Below are 27271 nucleotides of genomic sequence, written 5' to 3'. Positions count from 1 at the left end.
TGGAAGACTCATACTTCTATTTCAAGCGAATTATAAAGTCAAGTATAACCATTGTGAAAAAAATAAATAAATTGTCCTTGTCAAATAAAATATAAGGGGTAACACTGTTTTTTTTCATTAGTCATCATGGGAAAAAAACATGAGGGGTAACACTGTTGTTTTTATCAAATGAAACATAAAGGGTAACACTGTCGTTTTTACCAAATGAAACATGAGGGGTGACACTGTCGTTTCTCTTTGGTCGTCATGAAAAAAACCACAAGGGGTAATACTGTCGTTTTTTATTGGTCGTCATGAAAAAAAACATAAGGGGTAACACTGTTGTCTTTGTCAAATAAAATGTAAGGGGTAACACTGTCGTTTTTTATTGGTCGTCATGAAAAAAAAACATAAGGGGTAACACTGTTTTTTATTGGTCGTCATGAAAAAAAACACAAGGGGTAACACTGTTGTTTTTTATTGGTAGTCATGAAAAAACATAAGGGGTAACACTGTTGTCTTTGTCAAATAAAATATAAGGGGTAACACTGTCGTATTTTATTGGTTGTCATGAAAAACAACATATTTGAAAAAAATAAAAAAGTGTCCTTGTCAAATAAAATATAAGGGTTTTGTTTGTTTTGTTGTTTTTCATCTGTCATCATGGGAAAAAAACATAAGGGCTAACACTGTCGTTTTTATCAAATGAAACCTAAAGGGTAACACTGTATAGAATAGAATAGAAACACACACGCACACACGCGCACACACACACACACACACACGCACACACACACACACACACACACACACACACACACACACACACACACACACACACACACACACACACACACACACACACACACTCAGTTGGATCCGACCGGGATTTCCGTTGCGATGGGTTTCCTCCATCAGCGACTTATACAATAAACAAATTATATAAAACAAAACCCCTCTTTCATTTTAAAATAATAGTATGCAAATATGTTGAATAGGCCTCCATCTTTGTTTGACTTTTAAAATGTTCCTATATAGCCTATTTTATAGCTTACACACTGATATTTTAAAACAGGAATGCGAAATGCGAAATGCATCCTGGGATATTTAACGGTCCCAAATCCACACCATGGACATATTGGGCTAGCCCCACCAGTAAGTGAAATAATCTCCGTCCACTTCAACAGAGAAACACTTCAATGTTTCAAGTCCAATACACATTGCATTGGGCTGGTGGGGCTAGAGCCCCTCTTGTATGGAGCCAGTTTCCTGCCATAATTCAAACCTGAAAAAAAAAGTTTCAAAAGCTTGTAAGTCTGGGTTTGAAAACTCAACACCTTGTAAAAAAGGTTTTGCAACACTGACAAAATAGATTATAACCTGAAAAAAATTCTAACAAAAATTAAAACATCTGTAAACATGATTTTGTGTTCTATTTTATCTTCTTCATCATTTTCACCAACACATTTTCAAAGTTCAAACAATTTCACCAGCGCATTTGCAGAGTTCCAAATCTGGCACTGTTCTAACAGTGTATTTCATTGTTTCCCGGTTTTGAAACCTTGTAAATGGGATTCTGCAAACAGGTGTTCATACATTGAGAAATAAGTTTTGAAAGGTTGTATATTTAGTTTTAAAAACTTGTAAAGGTGTACGTTTACGCCATTGCAGCGTATTTTTTCAGAACTGACTTTTCAGCATTGACTTTTCAGAGATTTGACCACACAGGTGCAAGCTTTTAGTCACGTGAATATTGGCAGTGTTCTGTCGCGCATATGTTTTGAAACTCCTGACAGTCAAGTCTGAAGAAAAAAAAAACGTCCCTGGGGGCGGGACCATTTAGCTTTAAACCTATTGGTTGCTCTCGGCTGACGTACATTCCAATCACATTCTTGTCATCGGCAGAGCACTGTCAATCACGCACAGCCCGGTGAACGGCATGTGTACATCCTTCGTCCCTCCCTTATCCCCATGCGGGTGTTGGCGGATGGGGGAGTCTTGGCGGTGGACTGCGACGGCATGATAGTTGTCTGACCCCTTGGAATGTACTGACGTACATTCCAATCACATTCTTTTCATCGGCAGAGCACTGTCAATCACGCACAGCCCGGTGAACGGCACACGTGATTGGAATGTACGACAGCCGAGAGCAACTAATAGGTTTAGAGCTAAATGGTCCCGCCCCCAGGAACGTTTTTTTTTTCTTTAGATTTGACTGTCAGGAGTTTCAAAACGAGTGTGCGACAGAACACTGCCAATATTCACGTGACTCAAAGCTTGCGCCTGTGTGGTCAAATCTCTGAAAAGTCAGTGCTGAAAAGTCAGTTCTGAAAAAATACGTTGCAATGGCGTAAACGTACACCTTTACAAGTTTTTAAAACTAAATATTCAACCTTTCAAAACTTATTTCTCAATGTATGAACACCTGTTTGCAGAATCCCATTTACAAGGTTTCAAAACCGGGAAACAATGAAATACACTGTTAGAACAGTGCCAGATTTGAAACTCTGCAAATGCGCTGGTGAAATTGATTGAACTTTGAAAATGTGTTGGTGAAAATGATGAAGAAGATAAAATAGAACACAAAATCATGTTTACAGATGTTTGAATTTTTGTTTGAATTTTTTTCAGGTTATAATCTCTTTTTTCAGTGTTGCAAAACCTTTTTTACAAGGTGTTGAGTTTTCAAACCCAGATTTACAAGCCTTTGAAACTTTTTTTTTCAGGTTTGAATTATGGCAGGAAACTGGCTCCATTGCCCCTCCAGACGAACTCAGCCGGAAGAAGCAAGCCAGGGTCGACTAAAAATTAACTAAAAGCGCCAAACTTATTATTTTATAGTACTTTCTGGGGAGATTATTTAAAAAAAAAATATATATATATATATATATATATATAAAATATATATTCTATTTTTTATATATTTCCTTTTTTTCATTTTCTTTTCTTTTTTTCTTGTGAGAGTAGCGACTTGCCCCTAATGACCAGTCGCCACTGGTCATTCTGACCAGTCGCCACTGGTCATTCTGACCTGGGACATTTAGTATTGTCGGTCCTCCTAATTTTTTTCCGGTCATTGACCGGTAATAACCGAAAACGGAAACTCTGCTATAAACCGGCCTAACTTTCACCGTCAACACCGAACCCCTTCTTCTTCGCATGGCTGTCAACATCCGAAACATAGTTAGATTTTCTCAAACAGCAGTTTCAAGTACGGGTAGCATAGAACTAACGTTAGCCAAGTGGGGGCTCCATGATTGCTAAATCTAATGAGAGATGTAAAATTGCCATTAAGGAAGAAAAGCATAGTATGCCTTGCGACTGTGCTTCGCAGTGTGCCTTGCGAAACCCAGTATGCCTTTCGAAAAACCTCGTGATTGGTTGATGAAACGCTACCAGGAACGCCTAAAGGGCGTTCTTGTGTCATGACGGAAACGCCCAAACCTGCAGCTGGACCCTTCTCGATTGTTTTGCCCCATGTATAGCGACGAAGTTGTACAACTTATTCGTCTGGGGTTCAAGTTGTTGCCAAATACTTTGTCCTCTGACCCCTGTACTCCCTCCCTTTGCATATAATGTCGAATATGCTGATTTAGTCACCAATGTTTTCATGTATTCCTACGTGGATTTGCTGAGTCTGAAAAACACACATTTTGATAAATGTCATTTTAAAAGTAAAAATACAACCACAATGTACCGCACTGAGACATAACAGTTGGCCTTGGGTTCGCGGTCAATACCTTGACAACTGTTGAGACACACATGATATCAATAATGCATTTGCCCTGCAACCACACTTAAAACATTTATAACATGTTGGGCAGACTGCTGAGTAAGATACACACGTATGTAGACATATGCTATACTAAATGTGTCTTCACAGCCAGTCGTTTATATTAACTTGTGTTATGATACAAATGAAATTAAGTGAAACTGACACGTCCACCTTACCACAGTAAATACTGATAATCCGGAAAGAATGTAGAGCGGCTTTAGGAATGCCAGGAATGTAGCCGTGCTACAAAAGGACACTGTTCTGTTTAATTTCAATTTGCAACAACGCTACCCCCCAGTGGTTCAAATAAAAACAGCAAGTAAAACTCTGGATTATTTATTTCAATTAATCTGCAGCAGAAAGAGAAACAAGTCTCTTTCAGTCTCAGCAATCACTGTGTATATACACGTGAAGTATGTCTAGTTGTTCATAACCTGTACAAAAAAATAAATAGAACATGGGTATTAAATGAAAGAAATGTGTAAAAGTACACTGGTGCACAATGCTGAACAGAACACAGCAATATATATTGTTTGTTTAGCTGTGAAATAAAAACATACATGAACAGATTTTGACATTGATATTGACATTGAATGAATCATACATCCAATCAGCTTACTGAATTTATCCAGTCCAGGTAGGAGGAGACGCGGGTGAAGACGGTGGGTTTGGAGTACTGATTGCACTCTCCAGCCGGGCCGTAGCTGACCACACCGTGGAGCCTCCATACCCCGTCTACTTCGCAGTTCAGAGGGCCGCCAGAGTCCCCCTGATCAGGCCATATAATATGTACATATCAACACAAGGTACAGATAGAGGTTTGGAAAAAGTCCCATTAGACCGAGATCTTACTACAGTCAACATTTGAATTCCTCACAATCTCTAAATCACAGTAAACGTATCCATTAAAGTGATCAACTCAGAATTAATGCTGTTATTGAAGTGCATCATCCATATGCATTATTAAAGGCACCCAGTGCAACTTTCGAAGTTTAAAAATAAACATTCAATTTCTAGTCTTTTTTACACGGAGTAAGTTTCAATAACTCCATACCATTACATACCGACATTTAAGCAGCAAAGATGAGACGTCGTTGTGTGGTGAGAACTGATACAAAATCGATAACAACAACAATGCCGCCATTTTCTTTATTTTTTGTAACCTACAATAAATAAAGCAGGCTTCCAGTCAATGGAAAAATGGCTTCTCCCCACCGGCGATTGTTGTTGTTTACGATTTTCTATCAGTTCTCACCACACAACGACGTCTCATCTTTGCTCCTTGAATGTCGATATGTAATGGTATGGAGTTATTGAAACTTACTACGTGTAAAAAAGACTAGAAATTGAATGTTTATTTTTCATTGAATGTTTACATAAAGTTGCACTGGGTGCCTTTAATGAATTTCTTTTAAAAAAAATTAGGCAACTTAGTCCACCACTTGCCTTATTCTATAATGTAATGGTCCAGAAAAGTGTCTATTATACCTGCCGGCAATCGGGTGTCCCCCCTAGTGCTCCCCATTCGTAGTGCTCCAGTATAATGAAGTAAAGACCTGTGGCAGCTCCTCAGCTGGCCGCTGGGTGGTGCCAGCGGGCGGATTTAAGTGAGCACATGGTGAGGCTACGAGCGCGAAGGTTTTTTGTCATCGTTTCTTGAAATAAGTTTACTTAAAAGGTGTTAAATCCTATGTTTTGCCTCGAAAGGACTCGGAACAGAAACTAGTTCACGAGAAGGGGAATCCCGCTGCGAGTTGTGTGATAAATAATAATTTGTGTCTAAATTATAACGTTTGGATTGACGACCATTTGCAACATTGCCACCCCTGGAATAAGTCCTTACCAGTAACCGGGTATTCAATGGCAATATAAGAAGGCATGGGAAGAAAAAATAAATACTCCTACGTCCTCCTTGGCTCCGTGGGAATACATGTGTGCAATTTGAATGATGAATAATGGACATGGTAGGCTTTTAAAATACATTATTAGTGACAATTGGATCGGACAAATCTTTTCAGAGACCCCATAAATGTTGCTGTTACATAGGGGGTCTCAAGTGTCAATCAAGTGGTCTCAGACCCCCCCCGAGAACCTATTTTTGCACCCTGGTCGAGATTGACTTTGTTGTGCATTTGATCAATAAATCACTGGGATTACAGTTAGATTTGACATGAGCCTTCCCTCCCCAGGTAGTACCTGGCACCCAGAGATGACGCCATCCCCCCCAGCACAGATCATGGTCTTCAGGGCATTACTGCCCCACCACTCCCAGGTGGAGCAGACAGAGTGCTCCACCACCTGGATGGGAGACTGCTGGAGCACGTCTGGGGCAGCTGAGGGAACTGGGGACAAGGATGAGAGGGTCAAGCATTGGGACTGTAGGTGAAGGCACGGTGAAGGATGAGAGGGTCAAGCATTGGGACTGTAGGTGAAGGCACGGTGAAGGATGAGAGGGTCAAGCATTGGGACTGTAGGTGAAGGCACGGTGAAGGATGAGAGGGTCAAGCATTGGGACTGTAGGTGAAGGCACGGTGAACGATGCGCTGACTATAATTTCAAAGGATACTTTGAGTGTGTGAAAAGGAAAATTGTGTGTGTGGATGCATGCGTGTGTACGCGTGTACACGTGCACGTGTGTGAGTGAGTGAGTTTGCGCATAAGTGTGGGTGTGTATATGTTTGAATACGCTTGTGTGTGTGTGTGAGCATATAAATGTGACTGTGTGTGTGTGTGTGTGTGTGTGTGTGTGTGTGTGTGTGTGTGTGTGTGTGTGTGTGTGTGTGTGTGTGTGTGTGTGTGTGTGTGTGTGTGTGTGTGTGCGCGTGTGTGCGTTTGCATAAGCTTGTGTGTGCATACGTGTACGCATGTGAATGGGACTTTGACTACATGCGTCTGCTTTGCGTGCGTGCGTGTGCGAGCATGAGAATCTGACTTTGACCGTGTGTGCCTGCATAAGCTTGCGTGTGCATTTGTGCATGAGTCCGTGTGTGTGCGTCGGTGTTTGTACAGGATTGGATGAGCCCCCAGCCGGTGATGTAGCAGGTGAAGCCGTGAGGCAGCATCTGGTGAGGATAGGGCAGGTTGACCAGCTCCACGGAGGCACTGCCGTACGCCGGAGTGGCCAGCTTCAGCAGGGCGATATCGTATCTAACACCGGGGCAAAAAGCAAAACCCAGCAAAATTCTAACTTTCCATCCATCTTCAAATTCTAAAGGATCTTCTGTGGGAGACCAAACGTGAGTCTATTCCTATGTTTTGGTTGTGTGGTGTTTATTGTGGTTTCAGTGCTAAATAGGTCCAACAGACACTAGTATGAGAATTATGAGAATCAGAGTATGATGAATATTATCATAGCAGACACACCACAACCTTTATTAGTATGAGGCATAATTTGTGAATGAATTGAACATGGTCTGATAATTTGTTAGTTCGTGACTAAAGCGTTGTTTGGTTTCACCCCTTGGCCAGGTCTTGGTTCCAGTCGGGATGCACCGTGATTCGCTCCACCCCAATGATCTGCTCCGTGCCGCTGTACTCGTAGATGTTATGTTCTCCAGCGACCACGCGGTACAGAGTGGCGTCCAGGCTGGTTCATACCAGGAAAGACCAAACCAAACCGAGACATAACAAAGCAAAGATGAATCTCGTAAAAACTAAAAAGTGAAAGAAGATTGATATTATTCATCCATTTTCTGATATAATATAGCACAAAGTAAGAAACCTAACATCAATAGGTATAATACGAACTCTTCAAAAACACAATGCATGCACAAAGGATGTTTTTTCAGTCATATAGCAGTTTTTCTAAAACATGAGCCTCACCTTGAAATGCAATGAGCCGCGGTCACGACGTATGAGGCGCCGATGAGAGAGCCTCCACAGATGTGGTAGTGGTAGCCGTCATCATAGATGTTCTCCTGGAGAGAAATCTGGCAGGAGAGACAAGGGCATGTGTGGTCATTGTGTGATATGGACATGCTGATACTTCTGGCACAATAAATTCATGAAACTGTCCATTGGAGATAACACACAATCACAAGACTTATTCAAATGTAGGGTTGCCCGTACAAAAGCCAATTATAGGTAAACAATAAACAGGTCACTTGGTGGTAGATAAATTTGAAATTTTTAATCTGCCCAAATTACACAACACGCATGCCTCAACACATACCCAGAGGACCTGAGTGCTGGGACTACTCTCTTTACCTGAGTGCTGGGACTACTCTCTTTACCTGCCATTTCCAGTAGTTTGGCGGTGCATCATAGCCGCCGATGACCCGCTCGTTGTGCGCGTTGGGGTCGAACGGCACCTTGGCAAACGTCAACCCTGTACACAGTGGATTCAATTTGATTCAAGGCAATACAATTTAGGAGATTAAGCAAGAGGCCTCAGATTGCTCAATGACATGCAGAATAAATTCACAAAATCTCGCTTTAGATTAAAGGGTCGGCTCTAACCGACTTTAAAAAAAAATAGAAATATTAATAGGCATTAAATATAACACTAAAGAGGAAGGATTAACCTGTGAGCCTACCAATGAGAGCAACCAGGACCACAAGTCGCATCATCGTGGTAGAAAGTGATCAGGGTTGCCGTGTCCCTTTTATTAATACAAGACTGTCCGATAGCATAACCTAACCAATCATGAAGGCCGACAGCATTTCAGTAGCTGGCACATGCAAATAAAATGGATGTTTTACTTGTTCAGCCCTCCCCCAAAACACATCCAACAAGGAAACTATTTTTGAAATTAGTCTAATGCAGGACATAGCTCGTTAATGGTTGAGTTCAACTAACGGGTTACCAAATATACCTAGTTTATATTTTAATGTTTCATTTAATCTGATGTCAAGTTACTTTGGCAGGTTTTTAGCAATGTCATGGTAACATATAATCTTTCTGCTGGGAATTAACAGATGTGTTGGGTCAAGACCAAGGTCAGGTTTTTAGCAAATAAGTGATTAAAAAAAAGAAATGTTCCATACAACTTGTGAAATCACACTTTGACACTCGGGAATATTTGTGCACTATGAAAGACTATTTGGTATGTAGAAATTTAATAAAGAAAAACAGCAGTGTAAACAATAAGACTTGTCATTTAGACTTTTTGCTAAGTATTTGGAAGGATAGACTTATCCATTATAATGGATTTCAGTAAAGACTAGGTTGGAAGGATGACGTGCAGCTAGGTGCTTGCAGCTTTTTAAAAGTCACCATTCAATTGTAAACATTTTAGTCAAGAGCCAGAAGGAAAACCAAGTTTACAAACGCATTACCCTAAAACCCCCCCCAAAAAATACTTCAAAATAAATTAAAATATATATGCCATCTTTTCATCAACGCCATTTATTTAGAAATTGGTCCATTTAGAAGCACTTCCTGTGTACAATATTGGGCCCAGACTCGTCATACTCCTGCTTGCTGATCCACATCATCTGGAAAGTGGAGAGGGAGGCCAGGATGGAGCCGCCAATCCACACCGAGTACTTCCTCTCCGGGGGGGCGATGATCTTGATCTTCATGGTGCTGGGGGCCAGGGAGGTGATCTCCTTCTGCATGCGGTCGGCGATACCGTGGAACATGGTGGTGCCGCCGGACAGCACGGTGTTGGCGTAGAGGTCCTTTCGGATGTCCACGTCGCACTTCATGATGCCGTTGAAGGTGGTCTCGTGGATACCGGAGGACTCCATGCCCAGGTAGGAGGGCTGGAAGAGGGCCTCGGGACAACGGAAGCGCTCGTTGCCAATGGTGATGACCTGGCCGTCGGGAAGCTCGTAGCTCTTCTCCAGGGAAGAGGAGGTGGCAAAGGTGTTCATCTCAATCTCAAAGTCCAGGGCCACAAAGCACAGCTTCTCCTTGACGTCACGCACAATCTCACGCTCCGCTGTGGCCGGGATAGAAGCACAGGATTACCCAGCAGACCATTCCCTGGCTGGAGGACATTTTCCATACTAGTTAGTTGTTTATGAATATACAAAATGTTGAACAGTGAACTGAGTTATTAGATTGTTAAGGAGAATCTTTGTAATGCTGAAACCAGGCTCAAATAACAGAAAGAACTTATGAATTAAATAAACTTAATTTAACAAGAGCAGATTGCCAGAAAATCCTATGATGTGTATCTCTAATCCATAGTCGAGCGTTGCACGAGTGTGGATGCAAACAGAAGAAGCCCATAGTAACGGGTCTGCTTGTGGAGAATAGAGACAAGACTAATGTGGCAGAACCTTTAGACTGCAGGGATAGCCTGCTCAGCTGAACCACACAACGTACACCCCCCAGTTCCACTTACTAGTCTCTACAATCATCAGGTAACAAAATTTAGAGAGGGCCGTCACAGTAGCTACACTACAGTCTGACTGTATAGTCGACCATTACCAAACCATACTCGACCATAGTATGGTTTGGACGACCTACCTGTGGTGGTGAAGCTGTAGCCTCGCTCCGTCAGAATCTTCATGAGGTAGTCTGTGAGGTCCCGTCCGGCCAGGTCCAGCCTGAGGATGGCGTGGGGCAGGGCGTAGCCTTCGTAGATGGGCACCGTGTGAGTGACTCCATCCCCGGAGTCCATGACGATACCGGTGGTTCGACCGGAGGCGTAAAGCGACAGAACGGCCTGGATGGCCACGTACATGCAAGGGGCGTTGAAGGTCTCAAACATGATCTGGGTCATCTTCTCCCGGTTGGCTTTGGGGTTGAGGGGGGCCTCTGTGAGCAGGACGGGTTGCTCCTCCGGGGCCACGCGCAGCTCGTTGTAGAACGTGTGGTGCCAGATCTTCTCCATGTCGTCCCAGTTGGTGACGATGCCGTGCTCGATGGGATACTTGAGTGTCAGGATGCCCCTCTTGCTCTGGGCCTCGTCGCCAACGTAGCTGTCCTTCTGGCCCATGCCGACCATCACACCCTGATGTCTGGGACGGCCCACGATGGAAGGGAACACAGCACGGGGCGCATCGTCACCAGCGAAGCCAGCTTTGCACATTCCAGAGCCATTGTCAACAACCAGGGCTACGATATTTTCCTCCATTTTTATGTTGAGTTGAGGGAATAGGCTTGGTGGCTTAGGAAGATGGTTTACAACAGGTTAGTGCAATACAAGCAACAAGAAACCACTGTGATTCTGCAAGGTTAAACATTAGATTTAAACATTGACAATACATATTGTAGTTTGATAAAAGGCACCTGTTATATTTCATACTGATATTTCAGAAACTATCATACTTAGCTCTACGCAGGCTTGGTCCTCAGGCAAAACGCTTACGAGCAGGAGTCAAGACAGCTGATTATATCTGTAGTAATTGGGAGATACCAACTTCTGATTATGCGTAGGGGTTCCAGCCATAAGATATATTGTCCTAAAATATGTTGAAGTCCATTTTAAAAGAGGTTATTTTGAGACCTTACTGTTTAAATGGGTCAAGACACATTAGTGTACTATGTTCGTCTTGGCAGCACTTGATGCTTTAGTCTCTCTAGACAAGGCCTCATTGAACCAATGTGTCTTGTGTGCCATACCGAACCCATCACTCACACTATTGTTAACAGCTTTTTTCGAGTGAGTCATATGTAAAATGAATGTTCAAAGTCGTTGGTCTCTTTTGGCACTAACTTACTAGGTGTTTACCTTTGCACAGTAGTTTCTCCCCCCAAAATGTTATGGCACCTACTCGATAGTGGCAGAGCCCCAAAAAGTTTTTATTTATACAATTTAGTTACTAAAGAATGCCACATATTGTGTTATATTGGCCGACAAAATGTGACGATAGTAAATAATATAATAAAATTGCAAATAAAGTAGTGGTAATGCACCTGTTCAGGACAGATAATCAAACGTGGAGTGGTCGATTGAGTCAGGTTTCGTTGTCGTTTATTATAAATTTGACTGGATAATATTTCATTGCAGTTAAATGTGATTGTATTTTTGTTAACACGTGTAACTACGTGTGTTTATTTGTATCGCTGGGCAAAAACTCGAGGTATCGGTCATCTTTATTTATTAGTTTGGTCTCCACGTGGTTTCCTCCTGTCAGTCCGCTTGTAGCTGATAGCCACCATTAGCCCCAGTCTGTCCCAGTCTGGCCAGTAATGGCCCTACATCCTCTCTCCGTAACACACAGGTCCTAAGGTTTAGCGCAGTGTTTGTTTGCTATGGGGTTGACACAGAGTTCCTTTCTGTCGGACGGGGGCAGTAATAGTGGATACCATGTACACGGGGTACGTTGTGTTGCGTGTATTTCATCCGGTAGGAAGTCACCGAGCCAAGGCTTTTCCATCATTCATGTCACGTGTCCTGGAAAAATAAAGTGTTTAGTACCAAGTCGTAGAAGTCCCTAAGACGTATGTACGTAACCGAGCCTGTAATGTAGACCTTTTGAATCGTTTAATGGTAGTGATTCGTCTGGACTCCTTTCACGTAGTTTGAGTAACGTGATGAGGTGGCCCTCAGTTCATATCCGGGCCGAGCGTGTAAAACGCTCATATTCCTCCATCGACAACCTATTGGCTCACGATGTAAAAAAACGACGTGCCTTCATCGTACGCTATAGCATGTATGGTCCTAAAACCAACGCTTCCAGGTCAAACCATGAGCACGATGAGATGAGCTTCTGCGGTTGCAATCCTTTTTGCTGACTGTATTACGTTACTCTGACCAATGTGACCATAGGGTGGCGACAGACTCGACAACTTAACAGTGAGATTTTGGTTTCGCATTTCAGGTACAAGAGAACTCTCCTGCTCATTTGGCCGGAGTGGATCCCTTTTTTGATTTTATTCTCTCGATAGGAAATACCCGTCTTGTGAGTAAACCATATCCAATTCTAAATAGTTTCTGCTGTCGAAAAATTATCCTGTTAAGAAACTGAAAAACTCATTTATATTTGTGTCCCTTATACCACCAGAATAAAGAGAGTGACTTATTGAAAGACCTTCTGAAAGCCAATGTGGAGAAACCAGTCAAGCTGGAGCTGTACAGCATGAAGACTCAGAGGGTGCGGGAGCTGGAGGTGGTTCCCAACAACATGTGGGGGGGGCAGGGTCTGCTGGGGGCCAGTGTGCGCTTCTGCAGTTTTGAGGGGGCCAACGAGAACGTCTGGCATATCTTGGTAAGGCACACAAAGACATCCATAGAACAGGCCTAATATTATAATGACAGAAACATGAAGTAACGCCTACTGCTGACGACCTGTGAAAGGGGACAAGTAGTTGTGGTCTTTGACCCCCAGCCAAAGGGACTGAGTTTGATTGAATGTTTACCGTCTGCCTCTTGGCATGATTGAGCAGATTGCCTCATCCCTGCTCATTACTGACTCTGTCTCTGCCCCCCCCGTTCAGGATGTAGAGGAGCGTTCTCCGGCCTCCTTGGCCGGCCTTCAGGCCTTTCACGACTACATTGTGGGAGCCGACCAGGTGTTGCAGGAAGTAGGTATTTGTTTCTTTATCCGTCTATCAAATGTTAATCTATCTGCCAACTTTACAAATTGAGGCAAACAGGAACAAGAGTTTTGATGCACAAGTTATCAGCCAAACTTGTGCGCATTCAAATCGAATGTGATGTACGATTGAAAGATTTTAATACAGTTCAGTTATTTTTATAAATACGATTCCTTTGTTTCACGGTCTTAAAAGGTGAAATAAAGAGCAACAAAAACAAATGAGAAGAGCATCCCAGAATTCACTGTGTGTGTGTGTGTGTGTGTGTGTGTGTGTGTGTGTGTGTGTGTGTGTGTGTGTGTGTGTGTGTGTGTGTGTGTGTGTGTGTGTGTTTGGGGAAGTCTGAGGATTTCTTCTCCATGGTCGAGGCTACTGAGGGGAAGCCTCTGAAGCTGCTGGTGTACAACTCCCAGAGTGACCGCTGTCGCGAGGTGGTGGTCACGCCCAACGGAGCCTGGGGGGGGGAGGGGAGGTAGGGCGCCACCCCACCCCTAAAACACACACTCACAAAGAGCCTTTCATTTCATCCCTGAGGTTTCCCCATCACTGTATTGCGACGGGAATCAGAAACATTTCAGTATTTCAAGGGGTCAGGATAGTCATGGATTTGAAGTCAAAGGTACTGGGTTCGATCCCCATTGTCCTCTAATCCAGATGATGGGTAACCCTTACCTGATCCATCATTTTCATATATCTGTTGACATTAATTAACATTAGTTTATGCATTGATAGCTATTAATTAACCATAAACCGTTAACGAATGGTCTCGTTGTCATTGAATGATGGTATTCTTGTTGACTAAGGTGATGGTGTTTATGATTTAAAATGGTTTAATATAATTTTATAGGGTTGATTAGTAAATTGGGTTATGGTTATCCTTATCCTTACCATAACCCTATCCCTTATGCTAAAGCTATATAGAAATGGTCCTTACTGCATTAACTAATGCTTATTAATGCCTTAATAAAGCATCTGAAGCACCTAACCCTGTAAGCTCCTTATCTATTGTTTTCTTCTTGGTTTGCTTCCCTATTAGCCTAGGGTGTGGCATCGGCTACGGCTATTTGCACAGGATCCCGACTCACCCGCATCAGCAGACCGACGCCCAAAGCTCCCGGACGTCCCACCAGAGTGCTGCGCCCGAAGCGGACCACACGCCTACACACCAACAGGCAAGTAGCCCCGCCGCGGCCCCCAGACCGGCCCGCTGGGCTCCCCCCGACCTAGGGGGTGTGTACAGTGTGTGACGGCATGGCTGTGGTTGTTTGCTCTCAGGGCCCTCCTGCTGCCGCACACCACCATGCTGGGGAACAGGAGACCAGGGTGGATCTGAGAGGGGGGTCCGCCGGGGAGCCCGGCCCCGCGTCGGACACGGCGGCGGTCCCGCAGCTAGGTGAACACAACCTCCTCGGTCGCCTTCGCTCTCACGCTGTCACAAGCAGAGTCAGAATCACTTTTATTACATCTATTGTACACAAGAGTACGATTCTTAAGGCTTGGTTCCTCAACAGCCACATCGCCGCAACAATACAAGATAAGGTCAATAAAGATGAGTAGAAACACAAATGTGTAAAAAGATGTAGCAGCATAAATCACAATAATAAATAATAATACAATAAAATAAAGTAAGTAATAATAAGAGAAACTAAGACAGTGTTAGTAATGAGGTATAGCAAGCAGTCAAGTGTAGTGTTTCAATAGCTTCTATTCTTAATGGTGACATATTTTACCACCAGGTGTGAGTGTGATTAGCCGTTAATCACACTCACACCTGGTGGTATAATATGTCACCATTAAGAATAGAAGCTATTGAAATCCGAACTGGGTTGGTAGGATATATGTTTTGTTGTGAATTAGTATAGTAAAACATGAATGGGTTATGTAGAGTGTACATAACACAATGTGTTCTCAATTCGCCCAAAACAATGTGCACGAATCATTTTAAGAGTTCTGGGAGTGTTTTAAAGATGGCGATGGGAACCACATCCCAATCCTCAACCCATGATTCTTACCTTCCATCAGGCCTGGAGAGGCGGTTACCCAGACTGGACTCCATCTCGCTGGGCACGCCAGACGGCTCCAACCTCTCAGAGGCAGCCACCCCCGACCTGTCTGAGATGATCTCCACCATGGACGTGAGCGGCGTCTCCAGGCTGGCCAACTACGGCGACGACTCCAGAGAGGATCTGAGCCTGGGTAAGGAGAGGTGGTCCACCAGGAGACCGCTGGAAGGGGTCGCAGTGACATTAGGGGGACCTGTACATGGTCGTCAAGACCTCTCGCGGATCACCTCATATACAAGCGGTACAAAATAGATAAATACACATCTAGTGGTTGAGCAAAGCGTGCCAGTGCCCCCATATACACAACTATTACAGAAAGAAGGCCATGAACAGGGGGAAACTGAGGAAAGAAAAGGTCCGCTTATGCTCCCAGTGTGTTCATCGTGCAAACATACAGTAAGGAAAAGAAAACATTACACTGGAAGAATATTGTAGAATGCACAAAACGACACAATTCTTTTGAATAACAACGAGCCATTATGCTATATTAATTGAACATCATCTTGTAGACGTCATACATCTATATCTGAACTCACTGTTAAGTCCCTTTTAGGTAAAAGTGCATGTTTAATGACCTCCCCAAAACGACTGTGTTTAATTAGGCCCAATGCCAGCCCCTGATGTCGATGATGAACGTGGCTGCTTGTCCCCAGACATGTCCACAGGTAGTCAAACAGTGCCCTCATCCCCAGACAACCAAGAGGACTCGGCTGTCGTCATGGAGGAGGTGGAGGAGGAGGCGGGGGGGGATCTCGTAGACCTCCTGGTGGTTTCCGGCGATCAGACAACGGAGGACCTCTTCAGCCTCGATGTCGTCAAGGAGACGGCGGGTGACGCCAGCCTTTCAGACGTTCAGAGTTTAGACGCAGAAACGCCATGCTCCGAGCGAGTGGACCCAGGCCCGCTGGGGAGTTAAGAGCACTTTTTCACCCACTATGCATTAGAAGGCTTTAGTAGCTGGCTTTAGCGCTTGGGCTCATAAAGCTACATGCTAACGTTAGCAACACTGGAACTCAACTATTTTATTATATTAACAAGGGTTTTATTGATATGAAGTTGCCTTTGCTGCATGCTAACTTGCACATTCAAACAAAATAGTTTTGTTGGTTTATGGTCTGAAGTTCTGTTGATTCAGTTCACAATGAATGTATGCTAAGGGTTACCTTGAAGGATTAATGTATTGCTTTTTCTGGTCAGAACTGATTCTTTTTTAACTGTCACCAACAAGCCTCGTAGTTAGGTACCTTTTTATGAAGCATTTGGTGCCTTCACCATTTAATCACTGAAGGAAACATGATTGTATGTTTATGGAATGGATGGTTACATCCACGATCAGTTTTATGTTTTGTGAGTTTAAAGTTTTATGTATGGGGTTTATTTTGCTGAAAATTAAGATGGCGGGAGAGTTTGCGTTTTTATTTTATCTGTAATAACAAATACAGTAGCCATATCTTTATGTTCATTCTGCACTTTTGATGAGAGCAATGTACCATTGGGATAATTTGTCTGTTTATATTCTTCCTTTTAACTATGACTCGTAGTTAAGTTTATGCGATTGTAAAAAAGAGAAAAAGGGGAACTCTACTGGAGAAGTAAAATATTGTTTTCAAAAATAGGTGAGCTCTTATTGTGGTTTAAAGTGCAACCATTCTCAAGTCCACTAAATAAGTTTGTTATCGGAAGAGATGGTTACCATGGCATTTTTTTTACTTTTAATTAGAGTTGTCTCCGGTACTTGACTTGAAAAAGGTCAAAGCAATAGAACACAATTATAGGTATCAATAGGTTTCCGTATTGATGAGTCTGTTTTGTCATCAGAAATTTGGTCATGAAGACGTGTGATCTCAGGCGTTACTCAAATCACTATTCAAAAACCTATTTTCTCCTTTGTGCTGCAATGTATGTTGAACTAGTACGGGTTATATTCAGCATTCAGTTTTTTTTTTCCTCAAAACTGCTTTGTCTTTAAAGCCTTCTATTGGCCTACAGAATAAACATTGAAAACTCTTGAACACAAAATTCAATATTTTCATTAGTGTGCACTGAGGTATACATAGACTGCAACGTTTTCTGTAGTTTAAGAAAATGGAGACGTTTTGAGTGGTAGGAATAAGGAGTCCTGTGGACCATAGACTAGTCAATGCAATGGGGTGATCCTCTTAATACATCAACATATTAGGACAACGTTTCAGGAGACAAAAAATAATGTCAAATTATTTAAATAAAATATTCTTTCAATCTGTAATATTCACAAACAACCATACATTTTCTTATTTCTGACGTCGATGATGACGATAAGTGATGACGTCGTCATATATGCCTTGAGAGTGCGCCAGGCGAGCGCAGCTTCCATCCAGCAGGGGGCAGCACATAGCCTCTTCAGAGCCCTGCCGCATATCTTTCGAATCGTCAAAGAAAAAGGACTCGTTCAAACGGAATCAAGTTTGGTTCTTGACCACGGCTTATTGACCCTCGGTTGCTTGTTTAGCAACTGAGACATTCCTTGTCCGTTCAGATAGTAACTGGACTGCATAAAGGGTGGACATAGCCTCTCAGATGAGAATATATGGTGTGTAGGCGTAGGCTTATTCCCTCTACATATATTTGTACGAGATGACACTTTTTTAAAACCATCGACCTACATTATGGTTGGGAAAACCCTCGGAAACGGGCATTTCCAAACTTATCCATGACAGCGAGGGGGTGGGGGACGTATAGTGCTGGGAAATAGATGTCAAAATCTATTTTATTGATGACGAATATATTCGAGGAGGAGGGGGAATGACGGATAGGGAGGCTCAGACAGAAGCGTACATCATACATCATAAGGACAACAACAGTTGCGGTTCATGCCTTGAGAAGAGCAGAAGAGCCCCCACACGCTTCAATTATTCACAAGGGTACTCCTCAGATGGGGAGAGGAGGGAGGGGAGAGAGTCGAGGGAGGGATGTGCATTTCTGTCTTAATCCGTTTGTGGCGTGTCTTCTCAAGATGCACACACATACACCCACACAGTGATGCCCTTATCTGCCTGACAGCTGTTCCAAATATCAGGCTATGGTAGGGAGACATTTATGTATGGCAGCTGTTTCATGGTGCAGCAGGTTTTTGGCAAAGTAGACAATTCAACCCATGTATAAATACGTATTGTACAATTCACTTGTGGACCATGACTGTGGGTAGGAAGGGGAACTGGTAATATAACCATTATTTCTTCTTCTTCTTCTTCTTCTTCTTCTTCTTCTTCTTCTTCTTCTTCTTCTTCTTCTTCTTCTTCTTCTTCTTCTTCTTCATCATTTCCAGAGATGAACTAAGGTTCTGTTGACCTCCTTTGCTGCCACTGTCTATCCATTGCATTCCGTAGATCAGAAGAATGCTTTTTCGAATTATCTGAGGCACCTTTGCAACAAACCCTTAACGTTTGTGGGCGACGCCATTGTTTCATGCAATGCTTTCTAGATGACATCAAACAGGCCACACACCTCCCCTGTTCCTCCCTGACAGCCGTCGCTGCTGCCTCGGGAGGACCAGGGTGCGGGTTTGAAGGCAGAGCTGACAGAGCTGTAGGCGGGAGAAGAGAAACAGGAGAAAAAACGGAAAACACAGGAGGGAAAGGAAGCAGCAGCTGTTGGCCAGGCGAGGTGAAGGGAAGAGACAGGGGAGGTCTCTCTCTCTCGCTCTCGCTCTCTTTCTCTTTCTGTTGTCCTAGGGTGGGTGTGGCTTTCAGTCCACTTGTCAGCTCTGCTTGTCTTCAGCCAGTGGGAGGCAAAATGCATGTGCAGTAGCGCGCTGTGCACTCCATGCAATATAGTATGCCTTTGCAGCGTGTCACACCGAGAGAGAGAGAGAGAGAGAGAGAGAGAGATGAAGGTTGAAGCGAGAGAGAGACCAAGAAAAGAGTGAGAGCGATCGAGTGCAAAACAGATAGAGAAAGCTAGAAAAGAGCGAGAGAGGCAGAACGGGAGAGTGGGGAAGACATGAGTGAGGATTTGTGTGATGGCAGATGGGAAGTGAAACCAATGCTGATTGATAAAATGACCTGCCCACCATGCTAGCCCATCGCAGCTCGTAACACGGCGAGGTCGGGGAGGGGTGGGGAACCCCCCCGGGCGATGTGCATGTGCCCAGTGCACGTTATGTCACAGCCCTCACAACCGACGTGAGCAATTTACCCCGGGAGGCGCTGGGTGAATGGGACGATGGAGGCTTCTCGTGACACACAAACGGGATGGCTCTGGGGTCATTGTTGTCCCACTGCACCGTGCGGCTCCAGTGTTACGGCCCCACTGGCTTTAGGTTTGAAACGCACAATGTTACAAACAACACACACACACACACACACACACACACACACACACACACACACACACACACACACACACACACACACACACACACACACACACACACACACACACACACACACACACACACACACACACACACACACACACACACACTGCACGTGAGGAAACAGATATTCTCATTATTTATTTACTTAAAGTGTCTTGCATTGATCCAAAGCAGCATCATTTCAACATTCAACAATTGGGGATGTCAACATGGAGGATCAGATAGAGGTTTAGGGCGTCTTGTTCAAGGATGTCTACAGGTAGGCTGCAGACATTGAACCAACAACCTTTCACCAAAGAGTCAAACACCCTAACAACGACACTATCCTGCCCCTGGGTTGAAAATAACAGACGCACTACTCCTCGCATATCCTGTTTGAATTCATCTTTATCTACATTTGTTTGCCTTCTGTTGTTGTGTTGTTGTGTACCTTTGGATCATCTGCATCAATGGGCTGTGTGGGTTAGCAGCCCCGCCCATGAAGAGGAACGACACAACTCACTCACACAACACGGCCCCTGCCGCTCTCATTCATCCCCCTGATTCTTTCCTGTCTTCCCCCCAGTCAGAGGAAACACGTGGTGCTTCCTTTCTGCTCGGAAACACCATGGAGCACAGTTCAATCATATTTCACCCTTTCAGTCATGTTCTTGAGACATCTCTTTGAAGATGGAACTATTCTAGTATCTATTTGACTATCTATTGTACAATTTTATAATTGAGCAGACACTTTATTATCCACAGTGACCTACGGGGAATTGAGGACATTTCAGGTAAACGGAGGACGTCGGGGTTTGACCTCATGTCGCCCGGGAGTCAAACACCCATGAACTAGACTCTCCTGACGTTATTCTACGTGCAATAGCCGAGTAGTTCTGCAAGCCTTGCGGCTTCCCTGGCTTACAGTCCCTAAAAGGCAAGGAGAAGAGGTAAGGTGCGGATGGTACCAGCGGGGTTTAAACCAGAGCCTGCTGCTCTCTGATAGGACCTCAGACCTATTCTGAGAGACTGGATTACCATCCCGGACCCCCAGGACCTCAGGCCTCCTTCTGGGGTCAGTGCGCTCCATACCTCCTCACCAAAGACAGCTCGCCTGTCTTTGGATGGTCAGTCGCACACATGCGTGCTCTCATGCACACAACAACACATACATACGCACACATGAACGCATACACACAGACACATACAAACAAAAGCCGGGCACGCTCAAACACACCAAGACTCCCAAAAAAATCCTGCACACAAAAACACACAAACACACACAAAAAAAAATACATACGCACACAAACACATACAAATACACACACTTGTACGCACTCACACTTTGACACACACACACACAAACGCACTCACACACACAGCAGGCAATCATGACTTTACAAAGTGGTTCATAACAATAATGCAGGATTCAAATTGCGTTCTGAAGGAATTATGAAACCCATGTAGAACACAATATTCTTTTGGACTTAAAGAGGGATTTCTTTGAATCCAAAGACGTTTCAGGCAATCGATGCATCGGAAAATCGGATTTCGCGGAAATCCAACAAAAAAAGCTAATTAAGCTGTACCAAACTCGCATCCTGACGTCTGTGTTGTGTCAATAGAGGACATTGATTGGTCTTTAGATCCGATTACCAAGGGCCTGTTTTGATGTGAAACACAGCAGACTGGGGCGAGCAGGGCCGGCATGGACTCAATGCCCGGGGGTGTCACACACCACGTGTCCACGGCCATGCAGCGGCTCTACCTCCGTGACTCAGAGTGTAGTCGGCCGGCAAGAAACCAGAAGTCCCCATTCAGCAACAGCTGGTGATCTTACATTTCTTGGCAGATTGCGTCATTGGTTTGGGTAGCCCAGGCTGGATGTCCGTTGAAATGGAGCACCAAAATGAACACATAACTTCCTCAGCAAGTCTATCAAAAATGAACCGTTTGAAAACGTAGCCATCCCTGATGTGCAGTTAGGTTTTTGCAGAGGTGGCAGACCCTATGGGGCAGCCCCTCCTGCCCGCGAGGACTGTTCAGATGAAGCAGAGGCTTACTTAAAGAGTATAATTTGTCCTTAAGGAGTATAATTTGTCCTTAAGGAGTATAATTTGTCCTGAAGAAGCGACCCTGCGGTCTGGCCTGCGCGTGACATATTGGCTGGAACGTTCCAGTCATTGTTATGTGCTTGATTGTGACCCGTTAAGCAGCTGCCTCTGGAAATCAACCTCAACGTCATCCCTGGGCCCTGGGTGCTGTGACGTACACCCCCCCCCCCCCACCCCCAGAACACAGACAAAACCACACAAGTGTGCATGGTGTGTGTACGTGCATGCGTGTGTCACCTTGGTGCTGTGATGTACAAACCCTCTCCAGTTCACACACACAGAGGCAGCTACAATAAAGTCAATGTGCGTGTGAATGTGTGTCCGTGTGCGTATGCTGCCATGGGTGTGTGCGTGTGTGTGTGTGTGTGAGACCAAGTGTGTGTATGTGTGTAAGTGTGTGTATGCATGCATGCACATCTATGCGTGTGTGTGTGTGTGTGTGAGAGACAGCGTGTGTGTTTTTGCGTGTATGTACGTGTGTACGTGCATGTGTGTGTGTACAGGCTTGTGTGTGTGGGACAGATTGTGTGTTTGTGTGTGCGCGCGTGCATGCATGTGTGTGTGTGTGTGTGTGTGTGTGTGTGTGTGTGTGTGTGTGTGTGTGTGTGTGTGTGTGTGTGTGTGTGTGTGTGTGTCAGCTTGTTTGCCAATGCATTCGTCTCAAATGGCGCTGATGAAAACACAGGGGTCAAATGTCTTTCCCCAAATGTCACCCACACCTATTCAGATCCCCGTCGCAAAGGTCAACAAGAACGTCTGGTGAAAGAGAGGACCTCTATCTCTCGATTTGCCATCCACAAATGGTGGTCTCAATGCTAAATGTACACCACCCTACCACTCTCTGACAACGCATGGACGTATGGGTCCACACGTGACCATCACTGGTGATTTCTGAGAGGCACCTGTGTTGAACATGATTGCAGCTCCCCGCCCCTGTCATCCCCTGGGGTCAAATAAACTCCTGTATGACTCATTAACTGACTAGGTATTACCGGGCAGCTGCGGTGCTTGTGTCCCAATTGAAGGCCCTTTTAATCAGCTTTGAGCTATGAGGCCCGACAATTGAACACACACACATGAACACAAGTACAGATACGAGGACCAAGACAAATACATGGCACGGTGCACAGAAACAGACAACGCCTGCACCCTCACCGTGTTTACATCTGCTACACATTTGTGTTCAACCCTGCCTGATAGAGCTAGCACTCGCACACACGCACACGCACACGCACACACACGCACGCACACACACAGACACTCACACGCAGGCACGCACTTACACACGCACAAGCACGCGCACACATGCACACGCACACGTAGGCATGCACGTACAGATTCACACACATGCACGCACACACACACACAGACACACAAACTCACACACACACACACCCTACACACATGCACATTTGTTGTTGCATGTTGTTGCATGCAAAAACACACATGCACACTCACACACACACACACACACACATGCACACACACTCACACACACTAACACAGACACATGAACACACACACACACATACACACGCACACCCATGGCGGGCTGTTTTGGCGTCTCAGCAATCAACATGGCGGCACTGTGGTGTGGAGAGGGATTAGAGGGAGAAGCAGTGCAGCAGAGATAACATGGAGGCAAACTACCCAGAAATAGCCCAGAGTACAGCTCTCCAGGAAGAGAGGGAGACACAAAATGTGCTTTTACTCACACAGGCTTCTTTTGGTGCTTCGCTAGCTACTTCTGATGTGGTTATGTGGAGCAGCATCCAGAGGGTACATTGGTTGCATTATTCAAACGAGAAACATGTATTTTGTATGTTCGTTATCAATGAGAGGAGGAATACATTGGTGGCATGTGTTATGGCACACAAAAAAACTTAATTTGAATTAAATATGGAATAATTACAATTACACATGCTTCTACTTTCAACCGTTGTCTACATTTGCATAGAGCAATAGGGTCGGCCACCTAGATTAAAAAGCAAAATGCGTTGTGCTGCCAAATGGCGTGAACCACATGGAAGCAACATCGTTATGTAAATGTCAGCTAATAAATCATGCATCGAAAAACCTGCAATCTGTGTGACAGAGAAAGAGTCTGTGAAAGACAGAGTCTGGAGAAGGCTTGTGGATGGGGCTTTAGAGGAGAGAAGAGGAGAGGGTAGAGAGCCTGTGAGGATCTAGGGAGTGAAAGAGCCAGAGAGAGAGAGCGAGCAACAAGAAAATAGGTGCAAAGAGAATGGCAAAATGTGTGTGTGTGTGTGTGTGTGTGTGTGTGTGTGTGTGTGTGTGTGTGCGTGTGTGTGCGTGTGTGCGTGTGTGTTTGTGGTGTTTGTGTGTTTGTGTGTGTGTGTGTGTGTGTGTGTGTGTGTGTGTGTGTGTGTGTGTGTGTGTGTGTGTGTGTGTGTGTGTGTGTGTGTGTGTGTTTGTGTGTGTGCGTGCGTGCGTGTGTGTGTATTTGTGGGTAAGCCTTACTGCTTGAATTAAAATGCAATTAGGTATTATCAGGTTAGCTCACAGCAGCATTTTCAGCAGCGTTTAAAGCCCATCTTCGCCTGGAGAATCCTGCCTCTTACCTTCACTGGGTAGAAAACATCGGTACAGAACAGAAATAATGATATTAAAGTACTGCACTGAGAGGTACTGGGTTTGATCCCCAATGTCTGCAGTCTCCCTTGAAGAGCTAGAAGCCCTAGCCCTTAATTAAACCGAAGTCCCTTTGGTTAGCAGAGTCCTAGTCTAATTGACTAGGATCCAACTAAATCCACAACAATTCAAGCTGCAAGCAACATTTATCGGGGGTCCTCACACAGAACATTCAGAACTTATTGGAGGGGGATTTGGTTGACAAAGCTGGAATAGCCTCAGCTTGGGTCTGGTGATGCTCGTTATATCTTTCATGACCGTATGTCAAAAGTGTGGGGAGTTCTGCTTCTTCAATATTTTCAATCGCTGTAGTGTGGTCCTAATATGATTAACGTTAGCCTGGTTAACCTTGACCTATGTTTCTTCAACCACACCAAGTTTGGGGAGGATTTTCCTAAATTAATCCCTTCAGGCACATAACGTTGATTGGACTGATTTGGCCGTCCAGCGGCCATGTTGTTGCAGCTTATGGGTTCCTTCTGACATTTGTTCATCGTGAGGAGAGACAAATGTCTACTAAATGTCATGCCCGTAGTTGAAATGGGTTAGAAAATATCACCGTCCAAATGTGCAATTTCCGTTGATTGCCATAGTGCCCCATTGGCCCGGGTATCTGGATTAACTTCGGAGCAGTTCATCTTGGCCCATGTGCCTTTATGTGCCCATGTGCTCCACCTTTGGCACAATGAGAGCAAATTTTCCAAATCTTTAGTCACCCTCTACAGCGGTGGAAAGATTCAAAATTAGCAACACCGCCATTTTTGCTGTGCAAGGCATTTTGATGGAATAACAAGAATAATTTCAGGTTGTCTTGCACTTTGTGCTTGTCCCCCTTATAACAACAATCAAAATACAACCCTTTACAAAAATAACCATACAAATAATGTTCATACTAGTTATTATCTATTCTCTTATTCTCCTATTCTATATCAAGATCTTAATTTAATGTTTTCTGAGCCCCGCTAAGGTGTCGAACAATATGTCCTCAACTCAAGGCCGCTCCCATGTCCTTAAAACACCATTAAGGGACATTAAATGAGGACCGGGCATCTAATGGCATCAGCCATCCATCATCATTATGGCGAGTTAAAAACATCCCATAATATCTCTCCCCTTCTCCTGAACTGTCATGGATAAACAAAGAGGGGAAGGACGTGGGCCTGCGAGTGTGCGTGCTTGTGTGTTTGTCCAGGGGGGAAGTGTGGTCACATGGGAACATATCCTAACAACAGAGACAAACACAGAGAAGGCTCTGAAAGGCAGGCTGCCGGCTGCTGTTTACCTAGCCCAGGGTAATGGGTGCTGGCCAGGTGTGTGTGTCCTGGAACGGCCAACCGGCACGGCGGTTAGCTTGATGAATGGACCAATGGGAACTCTGAGGTGAGGCTTTAAAAGGAACAAAGACGGGGGCATCTGATGGCTATCAGTTGGTGAGTCATCACAGACTCTAATCGTCGACGCAACTCTGCCCTTTCATTTGGCGGCAGAGAAGGGTGTTTGTGTGTGTGTGTGTGTGTGTGTGTGTGTGTGTGTTTTCGTGTGTGTATGTGTGTGTGTGTGTGTGTGTGTGTGTGTGTGTGTGTGTGTGTGTGTGTGTGTGTGTGTGTGTGTGTGTGTATGTGTGTGTGTGTTTGTGGAAAAAGAACTGGACAACGACAAAGAAAATACAAAAAAACGTAATTGAAGCTCAATTGACACAAGTTTAGTCTGGGATTGCAATATGTAGTTTGTACGTTTTGTGTCGTTTGAATTGTACTGTGTATGTGTGTTAAGTTTTGTTCAAGGATTATTACATCACAAACAGTGGGTAGAGGCTGTTTTAAAGAGGTGCTTTTATGTTTTAGAAAATTCTCCTTTCATTTTAATCCCATTATATTCTGCTCTTATTTGTGCATTTCTTTGGAATTGAAAAAAATAATGCTTCACTGAAAGAAAAGACTGATTAAAATAAGTATTGTATCATTTTTATTCCAATGGCAATGATACATGTATATGATGGACATCTGGTGGAGTCCCTCACATTTAAGACGTTTATTTCCTCTTCATTTCTCACGTTGTTCTGCGACCAAACAATAGAAACATAGACATCTTTCTATGGAAAAAGGAAGTAAAATATATGTAAAATACTTAAGCATGCAAAAGTGTACAAGTGCTATAGAAGAAACATCAAAATGCCTAATTAATATATTACAAAATCGGACTGCTTGCCATTTACATCCCGACCCTTGAGGTCAACAGCATGTCAAAGGTCACCGCTTGAGAATGAGCACTAATGGACGTGCCCATTTTAATGACGCGCTGCGAGTTATGAAGGAGCCGTCTCCACGGTGGCTCAGCGTGACCACAGCTCTGTGCAATCAAGTTAGCGTCTCTCCATTTCCCTTCCCCTCTCCCTCTCTCCTCCCTCTCCCTCTACCTCTCCCTCTCTCCTCCCTCTCCATTTCCCTTCCCCTCTCCCTCTCTCCTCCCTCTCCCTCTACCTCTCCCTCTCTCCTCCCTCTCCATTTCCCTTCCCCTCTCCCTCTCTCCTCCCTCTCGCTCTACCTCTCCCTCTCTCCTCCCTCTCCCTCTCCATTTCCCTTCCCCTCTCCTTCTCCCTCTCCCTCTCCCTCTCGCCCCCACACTTGGCAGCCTCCAGCAAACCTCTCCCAGCCATCCCCTGCTACACTGAGTCCCAGTGAAGGCTTTGAAGTGAACACAATTGACTTCTTCGTCTGTGTGCGCAGGCGTAGCGTCTGCTGGCTCATCACACTGCTCTCGCTGCCGTCCTAATAAATGTCTTTCATTGGGATGGAATGTTCTGTTTTTCAGTTCATTCATAAGCAGAACAGAGGTATAATGGGAGGCGGGAAGACATGGGCAACAACAAATGTGCGTGTGTGTAGGACGTGTGCGTGTGTGTGTGTGTGTGTGTGTGTGTGT

General features: G+C 44.4%; 3 protein-coding genes across 3 annotated transcripts; 1 reads left to right on the top strand and 2 right to left on the bottom strand.

Annotated features, from left to right (window-relative positions):
- Positions 1-4074: 4074 nt before the first annotated feature.
- LOC132452597 (chymotrypsin-like elastase family member 2A) lies at positions 4075-8405 on the bottom strand. The gene is made up of 8 exons (XM_060045277.1): positions 8290-8405; positions 7987-8081; positions 7577-7683; positions 7212-7340; positions 6762-6901; positions 5951-6096; positions 4374-4523; positions 4075-4188 (listed from the first exon to the last, which is right to left on the bottom strand). The coding sequence occupies exons 1-8, from the start codon at positions 8321-8323 to the stop codon at positions 4174-4176; spliced, it is 816 nt and encodes a 271-aa protein (XP_059901260.1). The 5' UTR covers positions 8324-8405; the 3' UTR covers positions 4075-4173.
- Positions 8406-9085: 680 nt separating this feature from the next.
- On the bottom strand, positions 9086-11069 carry LOC132452287 (actin, cytoplasmic 1-like). The gene is made up of 3 exons (XM_060044830.1): positions 10977-11069; positions 10173-10815; positions 9086-9639 (listed from the first exon to the last, which is right to left on the bottom strand). The coding sequence occupies exons 2-3, from the start codon at positions 10780-10782 to the stop codon at positions 9122-9124; spliced, it is 1128 nt and encodes a 375-aa protein (XP_059900813.1). The 5' UTR covers positions 10783-10815; positions 10977-11069; the 3' UTR covers positions 9086-9121.
- A 682-nt stretch (positions 11070-11751) lies between these two features.
- LOC132452288 (Golgi reassembly-stacking protein 1-like) lies at positions 11752-14434 on the top strand. The gene is made up of 6 exons (XM_060044831.1): positions 11752-11969; positions 12473-12553; positions 12656-12859; positions 13089-13175; positions 13529-13659; positions 14224-14434. Exons 1-6 carry the CDS (start codon positions 11904-11906, stop codon positions 14432-14434), a joined length of 780 nt encoding a protein of 259 aa, XP_059900814.1. The 5' UTR covers positions 11752-11903.
- Positions 14435-27271: the final 12837 nt, after the last annotated feature.

The sequence above is a fragment of the Gadus macrocephalus genome, chromosome 23 (genome assembly GCF_031168955.1).
Source record: "Gadus macrocephalus chromosome 23, ASM3116895v1".
NCBI lineage: Eukaryota > Metazoa > Chordata > Actinopteri > Gadiformes > Gadidae > Gadus > Gadus macrocephalus.
Note: the sequence above shows the minus strand (reverse complement) of the source record. Positions and strands in the feature narration are given on the sequence as shown.